Source organism: Sitodiplosis mosellana, unplaced genomic scaffold, assembly GCF_009176505.1.
Source record: "Sitodiplosis mosellana isolate CC-2019 unplaced genomic scaffold, AAFC_SMos_1.0 Smas_scaffold_30, whole genome shotgun sequence".
NCBI classification, from domain to species: Eukaryota; Metazoa; Arthropoda; class Insecta; order Diptera; family Cecidomyiidae; genus Sitodiplosis; species Sitodiplosis mosellana.
In genome coordinates this window covers 4,156,892-4,179,823 of record NW_022595272.1, presented here as the reverse complement: position 1 = coordinate 4,179,823, position 22,932 = coordinate 4,156,892, and the positions used below count along the sequence as shown (strand labels likewise).

The 22,932-nt window shown below is 35.5% G+C and overlaps 1 protein-coding gene across 1 annotated transcript in view; it reads right to left on the bottom strand.

Annotated features, from left to right (window-relative positions):
* Positions 1-2,548: 2,548 nt before the first annotated feature.
* The window catches only part of LOC129569410 (inhibitory POU protein), a 39,561-nt gene continuing 19,177 nt past the window's right edge, over positions 2,549-22,932 (bottom strand). Inside the window, exons 3-9 of the mRNA XM_055448209.1 lie at positions 21,603-21,656; positions 18,107-18,268; positions 9,442-9,637; positions 9,141-9,281; positions 8,346-8,564; positions 8,206-8,218; positions 2,549-7,671 (exon numbers count right to left, since the gene is read on the bottom strand). Coding sequence (XP_055304184.1) covers positions 7,482-7,671; positions 8,206-8,218; positions 8,346-8,564; positions 9,141-9,281; positions 9,442-9,637; positions 18,107-18,268; positions 21,603-21,656 — 975 coding nt within the window. The 3' untranslated portion in view covers positions 2,549-7,481. The remainder of the gene's footprint in view (positions 7,672-8,205; positions 8,219-8,345; positions 8,565-9,140; positions 9,282-9,441; positions 9,638-18,106; positions 18,269-21,602; positions 21,657-22,932) is intronic.

Sequence of the window (22,932 nt, the reverse complement as noted above, 5' to 3'; positions counted from 1 at the left end):
GCACTAATATTTTGCATTTCGAATAGCCGAAATAACATTTGATTTTTGGGGCCGTAATATGTCTCTGCTTCAAAACGATGGCGTTCTCATTAGCAACGCTCCGAATGATATACAAAACATAATCAGTGGCACACATGTTACGGTGTCCATGTGATTTATTCAACACCCTCATCGTCGCCAAAAAAAAACACACACACACATTAAGTTAACACAAATCCATCGGCCGAATTTTGAATTAATAAAACCCCATCGGAAATCATTTCGGAAAACTATTTTTTGAAATGCTATGATTTTTTTTTCTCTCTGACGCAACGCAGACGAACCAAACGATAATGAATCGAATAATACGAGTGTTCACACGTTTATCTCTTGGGTGATATGCAAAATTCAAAAGCCGATTGCCTGTTTTTTTGAGCCGAAAATGAAAAAAGAAAATGTTCAGTCATCTATTGGTCAGTTTAGAACCACCAGAATATGATCGAAAATATTCCGGTCGCCGCTGGATTTTTATAATTAATTTGGATTTTCCTTTCGACAGGAATTTACATACACTGAAAGAGGTTGCCATACGCCTCACACTACACCGAAACTCATTAAAAAATTATGAAGAGGAAAAGTTTCACACAAAATGTGTTTCATTCCGCTGTGCGCTCCGAATAATGAGATGACTCATGTTTTGCCATGCAGTTTATGATACAAATTATGAAGGTTTTCTAATGTTGATATGCAATTCCTTTCAATTGCTATTATTTCCGTTTGTTTCACAAGAAATTAATTATACCATGATATTTTTAATTGATACTTTTCCATTCAAGTATCCGAACGACTGAAAATTCAATTTAAAAAATCATTTTATTCCAACATTTGAGTATTATTATTAGGGTGGTCCAAACTGATTTATCATGGTAAGGTATATGCTCCCAATAGCCAAAAATTAAATTTGGCTCAAAACTAGCTGATTCCCATTTTCAGATTAAAAAAAATGTTAAAATCTAGTGGTCGATAGAGACGTATTTAAAATGGCTGTTTTTGACCTATTTTTCAACATATATATTGATAGAAAACCCATAGGTTATTCAAATCGAATCTGGTGACATATCATTTTTAAGGTTTTTTAGGACTCTGAACACGAATCCGTTGTCAAAAATTAGCTAATGTTGCTTTTTTAAAAAAGTTTCAGTATAAAACGTGGTTTTTTTAACAAATTCAGCCATGTAGCAAAAATACATGGTTCCAAGTGTACTTTTAACACCGAATTCGAACTCAGCGCCACAAATTACCTTAAGATTGACTATGCTGATGACAAAAAACGAATAGTCTCAGAACCAAAATTTTCTAGTAGCAAAGTTCATTTTTCAAGATGTCTCCGAATGTTTGAAATAAAAAGACACACTTCTCTATAAAAGTCTCAAAAAGGCAGATAAATCTCAATTCATTTCACATTCCAAGTTTTTAGTTTCAACAAATCTTCTGATTGCTCGTTCGTGGCCGTTGATATGAATTTTAGTGTTCTCCAGTGGCCAATCAAAGTGGCTAAAGCAGTCTGCTTGCTCATTTGCTTCTTATTCTGTGTGCATGTGGCGAAGTTTGCGCATTTATTTGTGCTTTAATCTTGTTAAAACATGAAAATATCGTAAAACATCCAATTGAGTCTAGTCGAAAAATGAATTTTTTTACTGTCATTTCTTTGTTTAAAGTGTTGCGCTGTGTCAATTTAATGAGGGTGAGGTTTTTTTTTTCACTGAAAAACATAATGTTCACATTCATAGCGTTTTTTTTCTTCATTTTCGTCCCTCGATTGCAATTATTCTCCGCTAAATGTGAGATGGTAAACGGCAACAGAAATACAAAGCTGAACAAACTCATAATTCATGGAGTTCAGCATTTTGGATGGAGACGAATGAAGGACAAAACATACTGTTAAATCATCAAATTTGAATATGATTTTTAAAATCGTTGACTTTTTTATATCATAAATCTCTGAGTTTTTGCTTCTTCATAAAATACGGTAGGTATTCCAGAAAAAAAAGAGAATGAAAACGTTGATTCGTGTGCGTTTTTTGAAGAAGACAAAAGTTATGGAAGGAGAAATATTCATCCTGCAAAAGTTGATAGGTACTTAAAAATCAGACACCGGAAGCAACAATAGAAATTAGATGTTTGTCGCTTGTTTTTCCGGCTGTTTCCGGTCGTGCATAATTTTCGTCCGGTGCACGACTATCGAGTGGAAACTCTGGAAACATCAATTATACAATGTGCTCACATGGCCATAAAATATTCAGGCGAAGCGAGAAATCACGCGTTTATAAACATGTTGACTTCCCGAAACAGAAATAAGGTTAGTAGCAGAAAATGCGGAAACAAAGTCGAGCAGCAACAGGAAAGGTCACTAAAGCACACACAAAAAAAAAAGATTTGTATGTAAGTTGTATAATATGGGGTGAGAGATTGGGAGCTATTTTTCCATTCACATTAAAAGTTCCATCGTCCGCGGCTGAAATGATAATAATATTAAATGAAGGGCAAGAAGAAAAACTGCAGCGCACGATTCAAATACCATTTTTGAGCAATGGCTTGTTCAATTGATTTTTATTCAAGAAACTATGATTCCATCATTCATCATGTTGCTCTCTCATCAGAACTGATTTATTTATAATATCGGTGTGTACGGTTTTAAATTCATAAATGATACATTAGAAATGGTTCGTAGATATTTCGTACGGACCTTACAGCATAATTAATATTAGAGTGTATTTTATTATTACTTATTGAATTTGGCTTGCTACTTATCTAAATTATTCTCGAGTTGTTTCATCTTTTTTTCATTCGAACTGTGTTGCTCTATTTCATTTCATAATATATGTCATACTAAATAAGAATTTTGAAAGAATTTTTCATTCAAATATTCTAGTCGCTAGTGTTCAATGTTCACTAGACATTACTTTATTAATTACATTTTAGATCTCATTTTTTGAGAGCTGTTGATTTTAATGTTATCGTTGAAAAATCATCATTTATTGAAGCTCAAGTTAAGCAAATACAGTAATTGAGAAACGATATTAGAACGGAAATTTCATGAGGGAGGGTGGAGCCAAGCAATTTTATTGATATATTTCCGATCTGAACAAAAAAAATCTGTAATGCATCTTCAAGACACATTTTATTTACATCGATGAATAGGTTGTGTTCAAATGAAAACTGAACAAAATTTCTGAAGGGATAAAATCAAACGATAATTCTATTGAAAATCCGAAAAAGACTGCTGATTTGACCTTTTAAAATGATTCATAATTTAAAATGAAAATAATTTAAAATAATCTATTGAAAATTCCCTTTTGAACGAACTTTGGTTCAATCGACTAAATGTTTGGATATCCTTTATTTCGGGCGAAGAAGGACATGCAGAAGAGAAAAAGAAATGCCATGTGAAAATCTATAATTTTAAGCTCGATTTTGGGAAAGTTTGTTCGAAGTTGGGAGTCTTTTTTTATATGTATCATTTGAGTTTGAGGTTGTGATTTTCAAATCTAAATATTTACATTTATTGATTGTGTTGTATCGGCGAATAAATAGCAATGAAATGCGAGTGAACAAAGAAAAACTGTGTGATATTTTTCTGAAGAAAGTTTTCATCCACGACTGCTACGGATAATTATATCTAATGGGACGAATGGAGGCATTTTATGACTTTGTTTCGGCAATTCGCTTCTCTCTTCCATTCTTTTCATAATTCTTATTTGATATTTGAGTTCAGAATCGAGGTTGTTTTTCACTCAGCCCGTGTTTTCACTTCAAGTCGTTGTTTTCGGTATTTTTTTTTTATTTCTCAAGAATTATTATGATTCAGTCGAAAGTTTTGTAACAGATAATCACTTTGAGTTCGGTTTTCATTCATCCGTAGACCAATTTTCGAACAGCAACAAATCCATTTCACTCGAGAAGAAAGTGTAATTCGTTTAAATTCGATGAATATTTGATGTTGTTATGCGGGTGGCTACGCGCTTTTAACACAATCCGCCGAAGAAAAAAAAAACAGCAATTGAAAGAAGTATTCCGATTTTCGGCCGGTTTCATGTTTTTCAACTTTTTGTTTCGTGTGAATACTATACTTTTTAATATCTATGATTTTCGGTTATTGTGATTTCGGCGTGATATTTTGAGTGACACAAAAAAATAATTTTAAACTTTTTTCCTTGCGTCCAACCCAAAATTAACGGCCGATACAGTGAGAATTGAGCCAGAATAGAACGGAACGACAACAACGAAACGGTAAGAAGAATGGAAAAAAGTATAAAATTTCCTGTTGAAAACACGTGACGCACAGCGAGTAAAGTAGAACTGAAAATCCCTTCAGTAATAATACATATACGAGCCAAATTTGAAATTCATAATGAATTATTTATGAGTTTTTAATGCGCGCCATGAAAATATGCTCTCGCCGCTCTAGCGTTTAGTACGCGAGTATGAGAGAGAACGCATTGTTTTTTTTGCTATTTGGCGCTCTCTCTCTCTCTCTCGCTCGCTCCCAGTTTCTCTATCTTCCTAGTGTTTACGCTACTAATTTGCTGCTGTATGTGCTGTTCTGCAGAGTTGAAAGAAGTATGCGATTTTCGCACAGGGAACAACACGCACATCATCGGATGAATGAAAAACGAGGAAAAAGCGACAACAAATCTTGAGTCAATTAGTTTATTTGCTGCTATTGCTGTTGTTCAAAGAATGAATCTCATGAAAATGTACAGTTTTGACTATTGCTTATTCATACACTCATCAATAACAATATGCATTATTTATTGACATCCTACATCAAAAACTATGACTGGTTTCAAGCAATGTAAATGCACAAAAAGAAAACCGACGACAAAAAAAGGATAACAAAAGAATAGAAACGAAAAAAATCCAATGGATAATCCAATTGAAATGATTATTTACAAGATTTTATTAACTAGGTACTTAATTAGTTATTTGAATAGTAACTTGATGAGAGCTTAGATGATAGTTGGTTTTTTTTTATTCTTCTTCATAATATTGGGAACATGTCATTCATACATTCTTCCCGTTTGTTTTATTTATGGCATCTTCGAATGCACTGCTTGAATTCCGAAACAATTTATTTTAGTATAAAAAGGTGTGTCACACATTGCTATTCATCTACATTTGTTTATGGCCAATTTTGGGATGTCTTAAAACTTAAATTGCACGTATTCGAACCAAAAATCGACCGGCCAATTCAATGACATTAGATTTAGAATTGAATTTCTCTTCACATTCAACTAAATTATTCTCTTTTGGGTACTCAGTTTTGTCAGTGTGGTTGAGTTTAAATTGGTGCAGTTTATTTCTTTTAACTTAGCCACGAACATTTCGAGGTGAGATCAAGACGGAATGAAATTATCATTAGTAACGGAAATTGAAAACCAGAATTGTTTCTTCAAAATCGAAATCAAAGCTCAGAAGTTCCTTCAAAACCACTTCGGTTTAATTCCTTAATCGAAAACCATCTGTCTCATTCATGTTGACCACTTAACACATAATCGCTATTGCCACTTACAAAAATTACCGTTTTGATATCGTCCAATTAACCGATTTAATTTTCCATTTAAATGATATCCAACACACATACACACAAACAAAATTTTCCCGGCCTGATTTGAAAATGTATGCTTTGATGCAAAGTCAATTTGGCTAAAATGATTTAAATGATGTGTTTTTGGGTAGAAAATGTGAAAATTATTGTTCGAGTTGAGGATGAGCGGTTGATTTCGATGGAAATAAATAGAAGAAGAGTGATCGATAGAGAGAAAGGGTGAGAGAAAGAGAGAGAGAGACCGAGAGCAGGTAAGTCAAGTAGGTAATGAATGGGAGGACAATTGAAACTTGAAAACAAACAATCGCATAAATAATCGAGCAGCTTCGTTATATCGATGACGGAACATCAAATAAAATGAGACAGAAGGAGTAAGAGACTAAACGATTGGGGGCTCATAATTAATTGCTTGAAAGAACGACGAAAAATGCGATGGTCTCTTTAAAAATTCATTCATGGGCGATCGGTCGTTTGTGTGTATGTGCAGGTGATAGCATATCATAATGTGACATTCGATATCCTTTAAATCGCGGTTCACAGAGACCACCACGTCAAAAATTATGCATAAAGAAGATCCATTTATCGAATCATTCATTACACGTGTTTACGAAACGCTTTTTTTTTTGTATTCGGACAATTGTCGATTACCGAACGGCATTTTATCGAAAATAATTCGATTGTTTCAAGCTCTCTTCCTCTCTCTATATACCTTTTCTTCTCTGACTCGATTGCCGTTTTTTGTGTGTCTGTTGTGTGCTATCTCGTTATTGTTTTTTTTTTGTTCGTTTCGAGAGGGTTTTTACTTGATTATTGTTTTCTGTTCGCTTACAATTATTCAATATCAATTAAGTGACTCGACTACAAATGATTGGCGGTCAATGTGTGTAAAGTACATGATACTCAAACGATAGTTAAAAACCCGATCCAAAACCAACCGAATAAAAACAATCACCTCGGCAAAATGTTCTTGATGATGATGATGATGAAGAGAAAGAGCAACGAAACGAACATCGTTTATTAATTCAATAATTTAATGACCTCATTTAGTTAGTTTGACTGATACTTTGTTTGTTTCTTCTTGTGTTTGGTTTTATTATTGGGTAACTTATGGTATTCTTCTCTAGCTTTTTAATACATGGGATGCGCATATTACACTATAAGTAGTTTGAGTCTTATACCTATTTTTTACATTAGTGACTGGTAATTATCTGTTGTTTTTTTTTTCTCAAATTTCTTTTTATTTATCTTTCGTTCGCTGGTTGATTTTTCTTATGGCCTATAACTACAAGTAGAATGATAATGCGCTTGGATATTTTACGAGAGGAAAATTCACCAGAAAACATCTTGAGTTTTGAAGCTTTTAAGGATTGTTTTAGTAAATCAGTTCGATTGAAATGCATTATAAAGTTTTGAAATAATCTGTTTCGGCTTAAATAAACCTGAGCGTTTCGTCATTTGAATAGATGTGTTGTTTAAGAGATGTTTAATTTGATTTTTCCCGGCGAAAATTTCGCAACGCATTTTTTATTGTTGTTGAGATTGTTGATATTTTTTTAAAGATTCTCATTCTTGATTATATGAAATTAAAATTGAAAAAAAAAAACAATTAAACCGAGTAGCCAAATCCGGAGTTTGTAACATGCCCATTGCTCAGATGCGTTCCATTCACATTCAGCAAACTGTTTATTGTGTTTGTGCCCATGATCGTATTGTTGCCGTTCATGTTTGTACAGTTGTTACTGTTGGCGTTGGTGTTGTTGCTGCCATTGATGTTGTGGGCATTGTTCGACATCGATGGATTCATGCCGATGCTGAGCTGTCGTGCAATTGCCGCTACGGATGTTACATTTTGGCTGCAGCCGTTGCTGTTGTTACTGCTTTGCGAATTTGTTGGTCAGTGTTGTGCGGCGAATTTCATTCGCTTTTGTTTCTGACGCTGATTGCAGAACCACACGCGCACCACATTCTTCTTCAGTTCCAATTTCTCAGCGATGGCGGCAATCTTCTCGCCGGATGGTCGCGGTTGGACGGCAAAATATGCTTCAAGCGAACGCTTTTCTGGAGCTGCGATTGAAGTCCTTTTTCTTGCAAAAAGAGAGCTATGTAGATTTATGTATTCAATTCAAAAAAAAAGTTGATTAAATTGAAAATCAAAAAAATGAACACAACAAATCAAACCAAAACAAAACATTTTTTTCTTGAAAAAAGACTTCGATATAGATTACAACAAGTTGTTGATTTAATTAAAAAGAATTTTTGATAAATTAATTGAATGGAACACAACAAACCAAAAACAAATCCAAACACAAATACACAAATCGCAACTGAATCTGAAACTGATGAACAAAAAAAAAAAAACAAACAACGGTTGGTGCAAATATACACGGGCACTCAAACGGAAAAATTAAAACAAATGAAGAAGAATCACACCACAGAAAAACTCGTTTACAATGAAAATGTGAACCAAAAAAAAAAAAAACGCAATCGTAAATCACAAACGAAGAACCAACTATGAAATAAAATAATAAGAATCAAATGAAAATCAGTGATCGAATGCAGCAATGAAATGATACAAATGATAAAATTGCAATGGCACACTACATCGAAACTGAACCTACCTTTTCTTTTCACCTATAAAATGAGAAGAGAAAGAAGAAAAACAGTCAATTTCTGCCTAAACTTTGTACTTTATCGGATTATTTTTGGTCTTTTTATTGAAACAAATAAAGAAATTTGCGAGAAAATTGATCAAACTCACCGGCTGGCAAGACACTTGGTGCATCTGGATCACGTCGTTTGTTTTTCGCTTGGGCTTCAGCTTCCTCCAGCCACGCTTGCAGTATCGGTTTCAGTGCAATCATATTGTTGTGGGACAGTGTTAGGCTTTCGAACCTACATATGGTACTTTGTGATAAGGCTCCTACTCCCGGCAATTTCAAATTGGCTAATGCTTTCCCTACGTCAGCTTGTGTGACACCTGCTTTCGAACGAAGATGATGGGAGTTTTCGGTTGAGAATAGATAAGTCACGATTGTTTTTTTTTTTTTTTCATATTTTGTTTGGTTTGATTATTTGTGGTGTAGGATATTTTGAATGGTGACAATTTTACACACGGCGAACACACACAGTTTTTGAGAGCAATGAAACACGCATAAGAAAAAGGGAGAATAAACACAAACAGAGTAACACAAAACTCACAAAACATTTTTTTTTTCTTGGTTAAATATATACAAATACGGAAAGCAGCAGAGTTGCACTTTTTTGGAAATCATTTTTTGCAAAACAAACGTGATTCTCTACAAAGAATTTCATAAGCCTTTTGAACTCAAATCAAGTGATTTGGAAATGATAAATTTTTGTGGTGAATGCTTTTATGAACTTTGTACACAATGTGAACTTAAAAATCGGACAAATTCGCTAAGATATTTGTTTATAAACAGACTTTCCAAACTAAAAACAACCATCAAAAGGTCCAAAAAAGTGCAATATTCCTTTTCAAAAATCACTACAAAACGGCACACACATTGACTTGGTATTAATCAGAAATAATTACCTAATTTGATTCGCCTTTGTTTGAAACGTTCAGCAAATGCCTCTAACTCTCTAGGATCGGTATCGGTGTCGGGATGGAGGCCAGCCGCTGCAACTGCAGCTGCCATTGCGGGATGATGTGAGCTCGGATGTCCATGATGACCTGTCAACGGTAAAAAAGAAAACATTCGCTTAATACATTGCCTCCATGCAAAAAGTGCACGTTCACAAAGTGTGTTCGTTTCCAATGAGATTGGTTAATGATGCGATACAAACTAAGCGCTTTCGATTGAAGAGGATGTAGGTGCGAAAAAAATTATTACCATAATGGTTCATACCAGGCGTGTGGCCACTCAATGGGCCACCGTGATGATGGCTCATCATGTGATTCATACCATGGTACGATCCGTGCAATTGATGGTGCGGCGATGTGATTGACGGTGTCTCTGACATCGGCGTTAGAGTTGTCATTGAGCTGGCTGGATCGAGCATTTCCAATCCGTCCATTGTGTGATGCATCTGTAGCAGAGAAAAGAGAAAAGAGAAAAATCGAAAGAGATCGACTCAATATAAAATTTGAACTGTACTTTGATTATAAAATGTGAAAATATTCTGCCTAAAATTTGTACTTGTGGGGGATGGTGAAATCGGCGAGACGGAATATATTCAACGCAAGTTTGAAGAAGAAATTTAATTAACTGTGCAAACAGTTACGTTCAACGGCAATTGCGTACCGCATGTGTCAATGTGTTTTTTTCTTCTTCTTCTTTTTTTTCATTAGCATTCGCTATTCACGTGCCTGAAACCTGTCTTTATCGCATTCATTTCGGTCGTTTTTTCCCTGCTGCAAGAACTGGTGCAAATTTTCATATTATTATTGAGCAATAAAAATGAAAACATTTGTTCGTGGTCGATTAAATAACCGATGGCTATGTGCATTGTACACACATTTTCAGCCTATCTGCTTCAATCTCTTGGAATTAGCCCGGGCATTTGTCGGTTGACGGGCGGCAGAGTCGACTTACGAACAAATGGCAGGATTAAATTGTAGCTAATGTACTTGCTCTAAGAGATTCGCTCATTCGGTGGTGGTGGTGGGTTGGCATTCGCTGACGACCTTACTCTGGTCGTATGTATGGGTGTGTATTTTTTTATGATTATTAAACGCCGTCGCAACGACACTGGGGAAAGATAAAATAGCTCAAAATCTGAGAATAATTATGTTTGAATTGCAATACAGTGAACAAAAGAGGCTCAAACAAAAGAACTTTGCAGCGGCAGTTTCTTCGATTGAATTTTTTTTCCTGCTGCTTCTGCTGAGTCTGTCGTTCATGAGGGGAAATTGTTGCTGTGAAAAAGAACCTGAATGAATGTTCACAGTAATAATAGGGCAGTGAGATGGAAACACCAACATTTACCACCAATCACTTGTTTACTCAACATTCTGAGCGATGTTTTGCTCGGAGCTACATAAAATACAGCCCGATCCGTAGTCTCTCCTATTCGCAGTAAACGAGAGACTTCTTTTCAACCAACCAAACATGTTAGATCCGTACCAAAATTTTCAACTTCTGACAACCTAAAGTTTATTGGTTTAACGGATTTTTCGTTAGATCTGAAAATTCTTCAAACAAAAAAAGAAAGAACGCAACTTCTAACTTGTAACATACTCTTGAACGCACATAATGTGTATAACGGATAAACATTTATTTATGACGCTCATTCCGGCAGGTTAAGATCAACAACAACACACACAGAATTCACAACACAAAAATACATCAAAAACGGCAGCAATAAAAAAACGGGGCTTTAATTTAATTAAAGTGTGTAAATAATAACAGAACGCAGAAAAAAACGCTACATTTTATTCCATCGTCGTTGAGGCCGTCACGTTGGGAAACACCACGACGAATGAATTGGCATTAGCCGTAGCGAACTCATGCACGAGCAGCAGCAAGTGAGTCCGAGGGGAAATTTTCGAAATGGGGCGCTTGGTATGCAACAGCAAATAAACAAACTAGTAAACTTATGTTCGTAATTTGCCGGAACGAATTGATTTTAGAGTACGTATAAAGTGCACTTGATATAAACATACAAATTATGCTGAGCAAATATTGTTGTTGTGCGTTAATGATGTGATGCGTATAGTATGGCCACACTGAGTTAAGGGTTGAAAGACAATTTTTTCTTTCTGTCGCGTGACATGCGAATAGAGCATTGTCAAATTACCGATACCATCGATAAAAATGCAATTACATAATTTTTCGCTTCCCGTCTTCGAAAACCATTCGTCAGTACGGTGGAATCATTCGACGAAACACACATTATTATTCAAAGTTAGAGGTGAAGTAGAAAAGTAATAGCGGAATTCACCATATTATTGAAAAATTATCGAAATTATAGCGCCGTAATGGCAAATGATGACCTATGGATTCCGTATAATTGTGCCAGTTTCATAGAAATGAATGTGAATTAGTACCTTATGTCACATTTGTTTCGTTGATCGAATGCATGATTGATGGAACGAGTGCGTGAACCTTAACAGCTGAGGCACTGTCGTTGCATTTTTCTCTTCCATACAATTATTCATGAATCATAACACTTTTTTTCATTTTGTGAAATTTTGCTGGAACTTTTCATGACAATTAGCATTTTTGCGGCGTTTTTTCTGATTTCACTTATAACTTATATGACCTTTTGGCCCATCGATAAATGCGTTTTTAGTTTGTTTAGTTAAAATGCATTGGAAATTCCAATTTGAAACATTTTAATGCTGAAACGGACTTTCTTCAAATTGTAGTTTTGCAATTGCAGATTCTCGCTATTGGTCGCAATTGGTCGCTATGATGATTAACCAAAAAAAATTTGCTATTTTCCTTAGGTTACTTCATTACTAGTCTAGTTTGTTCTGGAAACTGTATTCATTACTTCAAACTGGAGGGAGAATTGACATCGATTGAGCATTAATTTGTGGATTTTGGTTGATGTTTCACGTAAACCAATTCGTTCATAATTTCGAAAGAGCACAAAAACATATGAATGATTCACCACTAGTTAATTTAACTACTTGAATGTGAAGCGATGTTGTTCAATAGCCAAGCGATTATGAATGATTGTCTAAAATTCATTTCGGTTAATTGATCGGCAATTAGATGAAAAATGCTGAACGATACATTTGCATAAATTATTACATTATTTTGAAAAAAAAATACAGAGAAAAATCCATCGCAATTCATTGCATCATTTATAAAATGTCGACCAAACAGAACAGAAAAAAAAGGTTAAAATCAGAGAGAACGGTTGTCACATTATTTTAATTTTCTCGCTTTCAAATTAGGCAATCAAAAATTCAATTGGAAATTTTTGACGTGGTATTTTGTAATTGTTTGTCGATCTATGAGTGTGTTTGGCTCCGCAACTAATTATATCTATTATATCAAAGTGAAATTTTAAACAGAAAAAAAGCAGTAAATGTGGCCGATATATCCGAAAATCGATGGTTTGATGTTTTGGTTGACATCGATACATGACAGTGGCAGCAGCGACACCGACTTTATGCAATCATTTTGATATTACATGTGAATGAAATCATAATAATAATAAATCATAAAATCCCCTGTGGTATCGATGACTTTGAAATGCATATGGATTTTCTTGTTCGATGGCTTTTTTTTTATATTCTCTCTATCATCTAACACCAAATTTTTCATGTCGTGTGTGTAAAATCGTTCGTTGTGGTGAATGCGGTACTTTGGTAACCCATTGCGTTTGCCATACGAACATCGTTCGTTGTCTTGTTGGGTTGTTGTTGATGTTTTTTTTTTCTTTCGTTTCTGTGTTGCTGCTCTTGTTGTTGTTCGCATGAAATATCACATGTGTTCCATTATGTGAATATAATATGGAGGGTGTCGGGTGCATTTGCCCCGTTATGTTTCACATAATATTATAATACTCGACAATCAACTCTCATGTACTTGTACACTGCGTATCCCTTCGTTCATTGTGCTACACACTCAACGCCCTCAAAATTATCATTGCATACAATAACAATGAAATTTCCTTGGAGCAATAAGGCGCTCGCAAGCCAAAAAATCACATGAGTTTATAACAATAAATTTTATTGTCGATTTAAGTATGTGTATGGTATTGTTTTCGATTGTTTTCCTACATTCTGATCAGATTCTTCTCTGCTTCCTCTTTTTTGGGATTTTATTTGGCAAATAAAATACAATTTATTTGATTAAACACATTGAAATTGGCAATTTTTGTTTTTGCTCCGTCGATATGACACAAACAATTTTCCATTGAAAATGCGATTCGTAAAGGGATTGGAAATTGTGCGTGAAAAATGGCCATGATTTTCGGTTGAAAAGTGAGCAAAAGTCATTCGATGCATTCATTTTGGTCAGTTGAATCGCGGCTAAATTTAACAGATGGTTCAAATAGATTATCGGTTTGTTTCGACTCTCTCTCTCTCTCTCTCTCTCTCTCTTTCGCCCTATTAAGTATGGGGTTAAGAGGAATACAGTGTAATAAAGAACAAATGGCCGTATCATTTGGCTGTTGATTATACACAACATTCATAGGTTATATATGCGTTAAATTTATCTATTTAATCCGTTATTGATGCCGAAAATCATAACATATTTTCCCCGTTCATCTTCAACGCTGTTATCGAATTATTAAATATTTACAAGCCGAATCTCACTCGTTTGAAGCACGCAAGGGGATGTTTTTTTTTTTGGTTTTAGTTTTATACTAGTTTATTGTCTGTGTCTCACTGGATTTTCGTTTCATTTGGGAACATATGGAGTTTCTTCGTTTTTTTCTTCTTTTGAAATTGCTATACAGTCAAGATGGTGAACAGCAAATGTTTGTTTTTCTTCAAAGGGCAGCCCAAGACTAATCCATTTAAAAATGGTACTTGATTTTTTCAAACATTTCTTTTTTTCTAGCCCGAGTGCCGAGTTTTTTTATTCGTCTGCCAAAATCCTATTTTTAATGCATTAACAAATTTTCAATTTACATTATAATCCAGCGCGAGAGAGTAGCTAATGTTTTTCGATTACTTGGCTGCCTTTAATGCCATCAGATATATAATTTCATTTTTGCCGAAGCTAATTCAGGGCGATTACATCATCAGCCAAAACGCAAAAAAGGGAAACGTTCGTTGCGCCCGAAACTGAGGGCGTGCATTCGACAAGTTTACTAGCCATTATTACCAGTTGACGCAAGCGACGGCCGCTAAAAAGCCGCTTTTATTCGCTATCAAAGCGATACGCTCGTTTAAAAATTGCCAGCCAGCTGAACCGAATTAGGGATTATTATTGGGAGAGATAATGTTCTTGTGTGTACTTTGCTGTCTTTTGCCACTGATTAACATGCATTAACATGTACTTATCGCTTTGTGACGCGAAACTATAACGGCAATTACAACAATGCTAACCGTATATCACTGCCGACTTGCCAGTAGCTCATGGAAAATGGCAAAATGAACGTAGTCCTATTTTTTTTACCGTTAATTAAAAACTAACGAAAGTGTTGAATTAAAAGGCGGTGGCTTCTCAAGACCACAGATTGTACAATTCCTTAAGACGTTACACAGAGACAAATTGTCTTGGATTGAAAATTACATGTCATTTTCTACGGCATCGAAAAGAAAATTGAAATAATTGCTGGTATTGTGGTACATGTTCCTTTGAATGAAGGCGAAAATTAAGAACGTTGGCCACTTTGTGCGTAGCATTGGCACTCTTCAATTCACCAATACTTTGAGACTCTTTGAAACACAAATTTACCACACCAAAGTCGTTTGTGTTTGTGTGTCGCGCTGGTATTTCGGCCGATGGTTGAAGTCCCTTTGTAATTTTTTCTCTACTTTATGTTGTTTGGCACAATTCTACTGGGATACATTTAGCTTAGTTAATACAATCTAACCATCCCCTGTGAGCTTTTGTTGTCCACCTTATGTGTACATATAATTTACGTCTTCTTTCAATTCAATGCTCTTTTTTCTCTTGCTGCCTCTCTCTTTCTTTCTCCATTTTTATTGCATACTCGAAATAACTGTTTGCCTCACTTGCAATTCCACTTGCCGGAGTGTCTGTGTGTATGCAGTTTGGCCGTGTGTAATAGCACCATTGCGAATCATACCGATGCGCTAGTGTTTTGAATCAAATTGATTGCATCGATAGACAAGGGACTCAACCGCATTTTTTTTGCCTTTTCAAAATGTTGTTACTTCCTTCAGCGAATGATAGAAGAAGGCTTCTTCGGTCACCAAAAGGATTGCTATTTTTGAATTGAACGAAATCGAGTCGACATTTTCTGACTTTTTTTTTCTTCGTCGATTCCTTGTAGAAAATGCCAGCGAATGAATTTTATAGGGGATTTTCGATTCTTAATTGCATTTTTACGTCGAACGAATTGGTTTTTTTTTTCTTCATTCCGCTGAATTTTCTTCATTTGAAATGGCCTTTGCTGTTCACGCTCTCAGAACGTATGCCGTTTTGTATCGTTGAAAGGGTCTCATTTTTCTTTGCTCGTTTTTCGAAACGCAACATTATTTATTAGCCCATCAATAAAGCACCCAACTCACTTTCAGTTTCCTTTATGCCAATTTTTGCACTTGATTGCTTTTCGTTGGACCAAAAGTTTCGTCTTTTTATTTTATTTCGAGGTCACAAAACTCCATTTCGCACTGGCGCCCCACGCAGGTGTGTGTGTGTGTTAGTGTGTGTACTCTGATTCGTGGTGTTAGCAACAGTGGCAGCGACGACGATGTTGTAACGTTAGATAACACGAGCTAATGTCCGACTGCCACTTTGATGAAAAAATACGATGGTACAGTGTGAAGTGAATCAATATTTATTACTGTTCGGCTCTTCGATACTCAACACTGTGCACTTCAGAACAAATGGTTTGGCAGCCCATTTTTGTTTTCGGGAAGAGAAGCAAAAACTTTTAGTCAGGTGCGTTCATTAGCACCGAAAATTGGGTGATTTATTCAACTTAGCCGTTTCTAACGCAGATATGTGGAACATTTTACGTCATATTTAATGGAAACAAAAGAAATGCCCAACACTACGAACATTTCGGTTCGTTCAACATCCATACTGGACAATTCAATTTGAATCCACACTCAATTCAAAGTTACACTTCTATTTTCATTTCCTTGGAAATTTCCTCTAAAGTTTTTTTTTTAATCGCACTTTGAAATTAATTTTCTCACAAATGTAATGATGAAAACTGTTCCAATTTAGTATTTTTCCTGTTGGTCCCAATTCGTTATATCAATGTCAACCTATTGGCAGGTGTCATAAAACGATGTTCTTTGATTATGTTTCAAGGGTTGCATTTACGAAATGTTAATTATATGGACGAGTTTTCAGTGGAAATGATAAAATTGTGTAGTAGATTTAACATGAAACGAAATGTATCAAATGGGCTATGTGTATGAGTTGGAAAATTACATTATGGATACAGTAAACTAATTTGCATACAAACTCACACACACATACGAATTTACATCAAAGAGCGGCTTGTGCGACTTACATGGCTTAATCGGTGAATAATTTTGTAATTTGACCCAAACGAGCGAGCCAAACGAAAAACCATCTCAATTTTCATTTCACAATATAAAACAATGACTTGCCCAATACGAAATAATTTTCTTGTCTTCTATTAAAAAATAAATAGTTTGTCTTTCTCTCTCCCAGTGTGTGTGTATCATCATTGCATGAATGGGAAATGTTATTTGTATCAATTTTCATTCGTTGAGCAATGAATGTGCGGAACGATGTTAACCGAATTATTCAATTAGATTGAATCGTCATTTTTCAAGCATTGCTCAAACATGCGACATTGAAGTGAATCCAATTGAATCACTTGCAGTTTGAGGCGAAGCGGTGAACAGAGCAGTGACAGAGCAGCAGCAGCAGTAGCATGTTCCCTACTATTTTTCCCATCCATTCAGTAATCGAGCGTCAACCCTTATGGCTATGTAGCGAAGCAATCAAATTAAGTGTCGCGTGGCATTTTTGATGTACACTCAATGGTGCGCTTCATTCAAACAGCAGAAAATTTTCATGTATGTACGAAAATTTTGAATTTTTTACATGCTTGAAATTAGAATACAGTTGATGTTATTGTTTTGAAATAGGGTTTTTTTCCAAGAACAAGTTGACAATGTTAACAATTTTTGGTCGGTTAGTTTTTCTCTTCTTTTTTTTTTTCTCTAAAATGTATGTTCCGCCTTGACAAGTGCCTCATTTATGTAAGCCGCAGTTTTGAGTAGATCGATTGATTTGCAATCAATTATCCGATATCCTTGGAATGAAGCCGAACAAAAAAATCGAGATTCCTTTTCGCAGTGTTGCTACTTTAATGGATTAAAACAATTACGCAATGATTGGGTCGCACTCGTCATCGATTGACGAGGTCTAAACGGTGGATTGCTTGAACCAGTCTTTGTCGAGTGGTTGGCCGCGTGCGACGCTGCACGTGCCAACAACAAGATCGTGATAGAGATAAACATTGTATACACTTCCCGCCTTTTCTACCAAGGAGAATAAAAACGTGTAAATTTTTATGTTTTATTTGCCATGTTTACTGCACGTGTACAACCATGAGAACTTAATCACAAAATTATCCCGACGAACAACAAACTGACAAGTTTTTTTTCTCATGTCAATCGCAATTCATATTAAAAGTGATGGAATGCTAATGAACCGTCGAAATTCGACAACAGTTTGAATGAGTTGAATATTCCAAATGATAAAATTCAATGGTTTTTTCGTGAGAGAACTATTTGATTCTTTTTGACCTCTAAACTTCAAGTTTCGTTTGAATGTTGAGAAAAAAAAACTTTATTTTTCTTTCCATTTTCCCTTGTTAAATATTTACAAAGATCGTTGCTGCAACAGACTCCTTTGCAGATAAAATGTGTCAAGATGTAACGAAATAGAAAAAAACAAAACAAAATCATACCTGTAACGGCCGTTGCGGAGGTCCACCCATGCTGTGATGATACATGACGTCGTGCTTTAATTGTGATGACATTTGCGCATGACTACTCTGGTGTTTACCTATATCTGCGAGTGCTTCGGCTCTGCTTAAAATTCCATCGTTTAATCCCGAGAAAATGTCGCCCTGCGAAAATAACGGAAACAAAACACACCAAAATCACAACAATTTGAATTATAGAATAGGGTTTATTGTTTAAATCGCAATCGGAAGAATTAAATAGTGAATATTTGATGGGCAACGACCAGTTGCTCGCAACCGCACACAGAAAGAGAATGAGAGAGACAGAGAGAGGGAGAGGGAGACAAACATACATAAATCAATGGCACCAGAAGCATATATCGCCAACTACTTCATTACAACGCCGGAGGAATGTGCTGTCGATTCGATCAAAGGGACGCAAAAATGCCAAATCATAAATTCATGTGCATGAAATATGACTCACGTATGGGGTGCATAGAGTCGATTATACACCATATTAATCTTTCTTTTGACTCAAGCCATGCCACACACACACACATACTCTTTCGTCAGGCTCAGTGAAATACACAAAAACGCACATGACAAATCGAATGAGATGCGGTTTTTCGGTGTAATGTGAAATATTTATGAGATGTCTGGCCAATTTTTTATTTAGCACATTGCAATGTGCACACCGAAAAAAGCGACTAGCCAAGAGAAAGATCAAATATGTTCGGAATGTGTGTGTGTGTGTGTGTATAATATGAGTATGTGCTTTCTTTTTTTTTGGCTCAGCATATTCATGTGCCGGAATTCAGACACGCAGACTGATTCGTTCTCATTCTGTCACCAGCACACACGATTTCATACATAATTTCGAACATCATTGTCACCGTTTGTGTTGAGCGTGAACGAGCGCGCGCGCGCACACATCCGCACGCCTGCTTACTCATTCACAATCATCAGGTCCTTTAGCTTGTATGTACTTGCATTCTATCGTTCATATGGCGCATTGAACGCCACCAGAACCGAAATTTTAAAAATTTAGATTATCATTTATTATTTATCGGGTGCTGAGAATTTTATTTTGTCAGAAGTTTATGTGCTCCTTTCTCTTTCCGTGTACTACTGCTGCTGCTGCTCTTTCACTCACTCGTTTGCTTTCTCGTTCGTTGGTTGTTTATAGGAAATGTTGTTTGTGCTGCGCTTTACTTGACACGGCACACACTCTCACACACACAGTGAAAATGTGCAGCTCTCGCAGATGAGCCTTGATTCCATTCGGCAGTACAGTGACACAACGCAAAGCGCTTAAAATACGTGAGTATTTTCGTATATGGGTCAAGGTAGAAAGTTTCAGCCACCATGCTCTCACTCAATTGCTCTTGTCGCTGTGTCAATGTGTGTATGTGCCGCGATTACACACAAAATATTTGTGTGCAATCATTAATTTTTCATCCATTTACATGATCATCAATTTTTAAGAGGCCGGCGTTTTTTTTCCGCTTTGTATGTGTACGCTCGTTCCATTTCGGTCGTTGATATCGAGCGGCATATTTTTTTTTGACATCACAATTGCTTTGAGTGTTGCAGTTGACATTTTTAATTTGGATTTTTTGTTTTCAAAAGCAAAATTGAAACGAAATTTTGAAGTATTCAAACCGATAGGAACCAAGTTTTCCCATTCAGAAGTGTTAAAACTAGTTGCGGGATGTTTTGAAAAGCATGAAACAAAAAACCACAACCATCATTTCGAGCGCGGTCGTAGGGTAAAAACTATTATTAAAACTAGATTTTTTCCTGTATGTCGGACATCCGACGGAAATTCGTCTTTTCCGAAACCCATTCATTACTGCAAAATTACACACAAAGCTAATATTAGCCCACCATATGTTGAATGGTTTTCATGCATTCGCGGTGCGACCGTGTACGTGTACCTGCAACAATAACTCTGATTTGTTGGTCGATTGTCGACAATAGGCACTCGTTGTCCTTTTGTGTATTCCATTCTGGCGACTAGTACAAAATGTACTAAATAAAAACACGTGACCGGAAATCGTTAATGTATTTTTGTTGATTGCGGTTAGCACATATATTGCGGTGGATAGACGACGGCAACAACAACAACGACAACGAAAAATAATAAACACTTGATGTGTATCCCGTTCGAGTGATACGCACATTTTCCCGAGTTTTAGTTAATGTGCACCACTTTCATGACATGTTCCCGCATATAACCGAAGTGCCCATTATAACCCTCAAAATACTACGCTTTATTTCACGTTTTTTTTTCTCTTTCTTTCATTGTTGTTGTTTTGTTTCAGTTGTATTTATCATTACTTGATTGTCAGTCATTAGAATAGCAAGGCTTTGAAAATGGAATTGAATCACTTTGTGAATTGGATTGAGTCGTTTTGGAATACTTCTATTTTTTTACGCTCAATCTATCGATGCATTAGTAGTTTGACAATTATTGCGCCTAATGAAAACGTAAAAGTTGAAAATCAAGTGAATTTCTCTACTTTTTGTATCGCATCAACAGATACTTGAAAAGGATCGATAAAAATTGTATTGTCAATCAATTATGGCCACAAGTGCATTTTCCAATTGGAAATTATATCATTGGATAATTATATGCTTTGTATTCAATCGACCATGTCAGACGTTAACAATTTTCTTGCCACAAAAACACTCATTTGAATGCATTGGTGAGGATTCGTTTGAAAGTTCAAATGAAATGTGCATGTTTTCCTATTCAAAAATAGAAACGAAAAATGTTGTTGAAGTGAAATGATTTGAAAAGAAAATTATTTTGAGATTAAAAAACACATTATAAAAGATGTTCTATTTTGGATATCATACACGCATAGGTTGCTCTTTATCGATATAATTATTATCGTCTTGTTTTTATCAATTGTCTGTGTTGTATTCGGTAATTAAAATGTTCTTTTATGTAAATAAAAGTGGTCGACTTAAATCGGAAAGCATGCATGTAATGTCGGTTGCATGTCGCTTCTCCAATCACAAAAGCAAGTGGAATTCACAGACAAAGCGGGTGGTGTTTCACCGTAGGGAAAATCAATCGAAGTGAAAATATCGATTGAAATAATATTTATTGGGCTTATTTCATGGAGAGACGATTTACGGCTCTCTGATTGGCATGGGGTAATCGAAGACGTACGATTGAGTTTCGATATTGGTCGAAAAACATCATCCGCATCACTTTCGATCCACTTCAAGTGGAAATAAATCTAAATAATAATAAAAATACGGCTAATTGATTTATTACACTGCCTGAATGGGGAGCCGTAGCAAAATATATCGCTAATTGATTTAGATAAATGCGTTATATCGCTAATAAATTGCTAGGGATTTTTTTCTTCTTCTGGTTCGAAACATAAGACAATGTCGGCCAAAAACATGATCGAAAATGCATCGGTATAAATCAATTGTTTTATATGTTAAAATGGTAGTTGGTTAGTGTTTTGTATTTACTCACATTTCGTGATGACCATGTGTTGCACATGATCGATGCATCTTCTAAAAGACGATTCTGAAAAAAATTACAATAGAGAAAAAAAGAGAAGAAAATGTTTTAGTTATGCATGTGAGCTAAAACACATTCAATAAAAGTTTGTTGTTGTTGTTAGGAAATTAGTCATCAAACGATATGTTTTTTCATTAGATTGAACTATTTGGCGGTCAATTTAATTAAAACATCGTTTGTAAGAAGAAGTTATCGAAGGAAATGTGCGTAAATATTGGAAATAAACAAAGTAAAGAGTTTTTGTTGTGGCTGTTTTTTTTCTGTGTCGATTGATTGGAAATGGAGTTTTGACGACGTTAAAATGAATTCATAATGATCGAATGGGTTTGGGATTTGGGCGGCAATTTATTATCCATTATGCGTTTTCAACGAAGAAAAGAATGCACAAATGAACTCGTTCTAGTAACTTTGAGTCAAAAACGTTTACTTAGCCGTCATCACACTGTCGGCTGGCCTCGACTTATTGGCAGAAGGTGTTCGAGTCACGAATATAGTCGTTAGCGTTTACCATAATCTTGTTTAAATGTTCAATTAAGGCATATTTAATGATATTGAAAGATCGATTTAACGTTTGTCGACACGAAAACTCAAAAACTGCACTCCGACATCGAACATACACACACACACACACACAGATAAAACATATCATTCGTTAACTAGACTGAGTGAACAATGATCCATACGCTGGCCCATCACACAAAAGAAAGCTTTGATCAACTCGTTTTCCTTGAGTCTCGTTCTAATGAGAATGACACAGCGAGTTAAATTGGGAAAAAAGAAGGAGAGAGAGAAAGAGAACGGAAAAGCCTCGAAAACCCGAATATGTGTGTGCTTTTGTGTGCTTGCGTATTGAAATGTCTATGACGACATATTTTGCCGGTCAAATAATCAATTATACAACTGTTTAACACAATTTATTAAATATTTAATGAATTGTTTACGGTCATATTTACGGTTTTCTTTTTTGTCGTCATCCTTCTAGCCAACATGGCTTGGTGGTGTCATGAATGGACATTCGACACACAGGTTTTTACGTTTTTTCGTTTTAATTTCAGTTTTATTTTATTTGCTTTGGTCATTTCTCTCTTTCTCTCCGTTTCGTTAGTATTTTCATCCAGAATAGAGCGAGTATGTGTTGAATGAATGAAAGTTTTAGCTTTTCCGAATGCATACAGCGGCCAATACACTCACCAATCGTTTGTATCATTCAAAAACTTGTGGATTTTACACGCAAAATTGGATTTATGCTTTGAATAATATTGACTTGAATATCCAGGTTTCT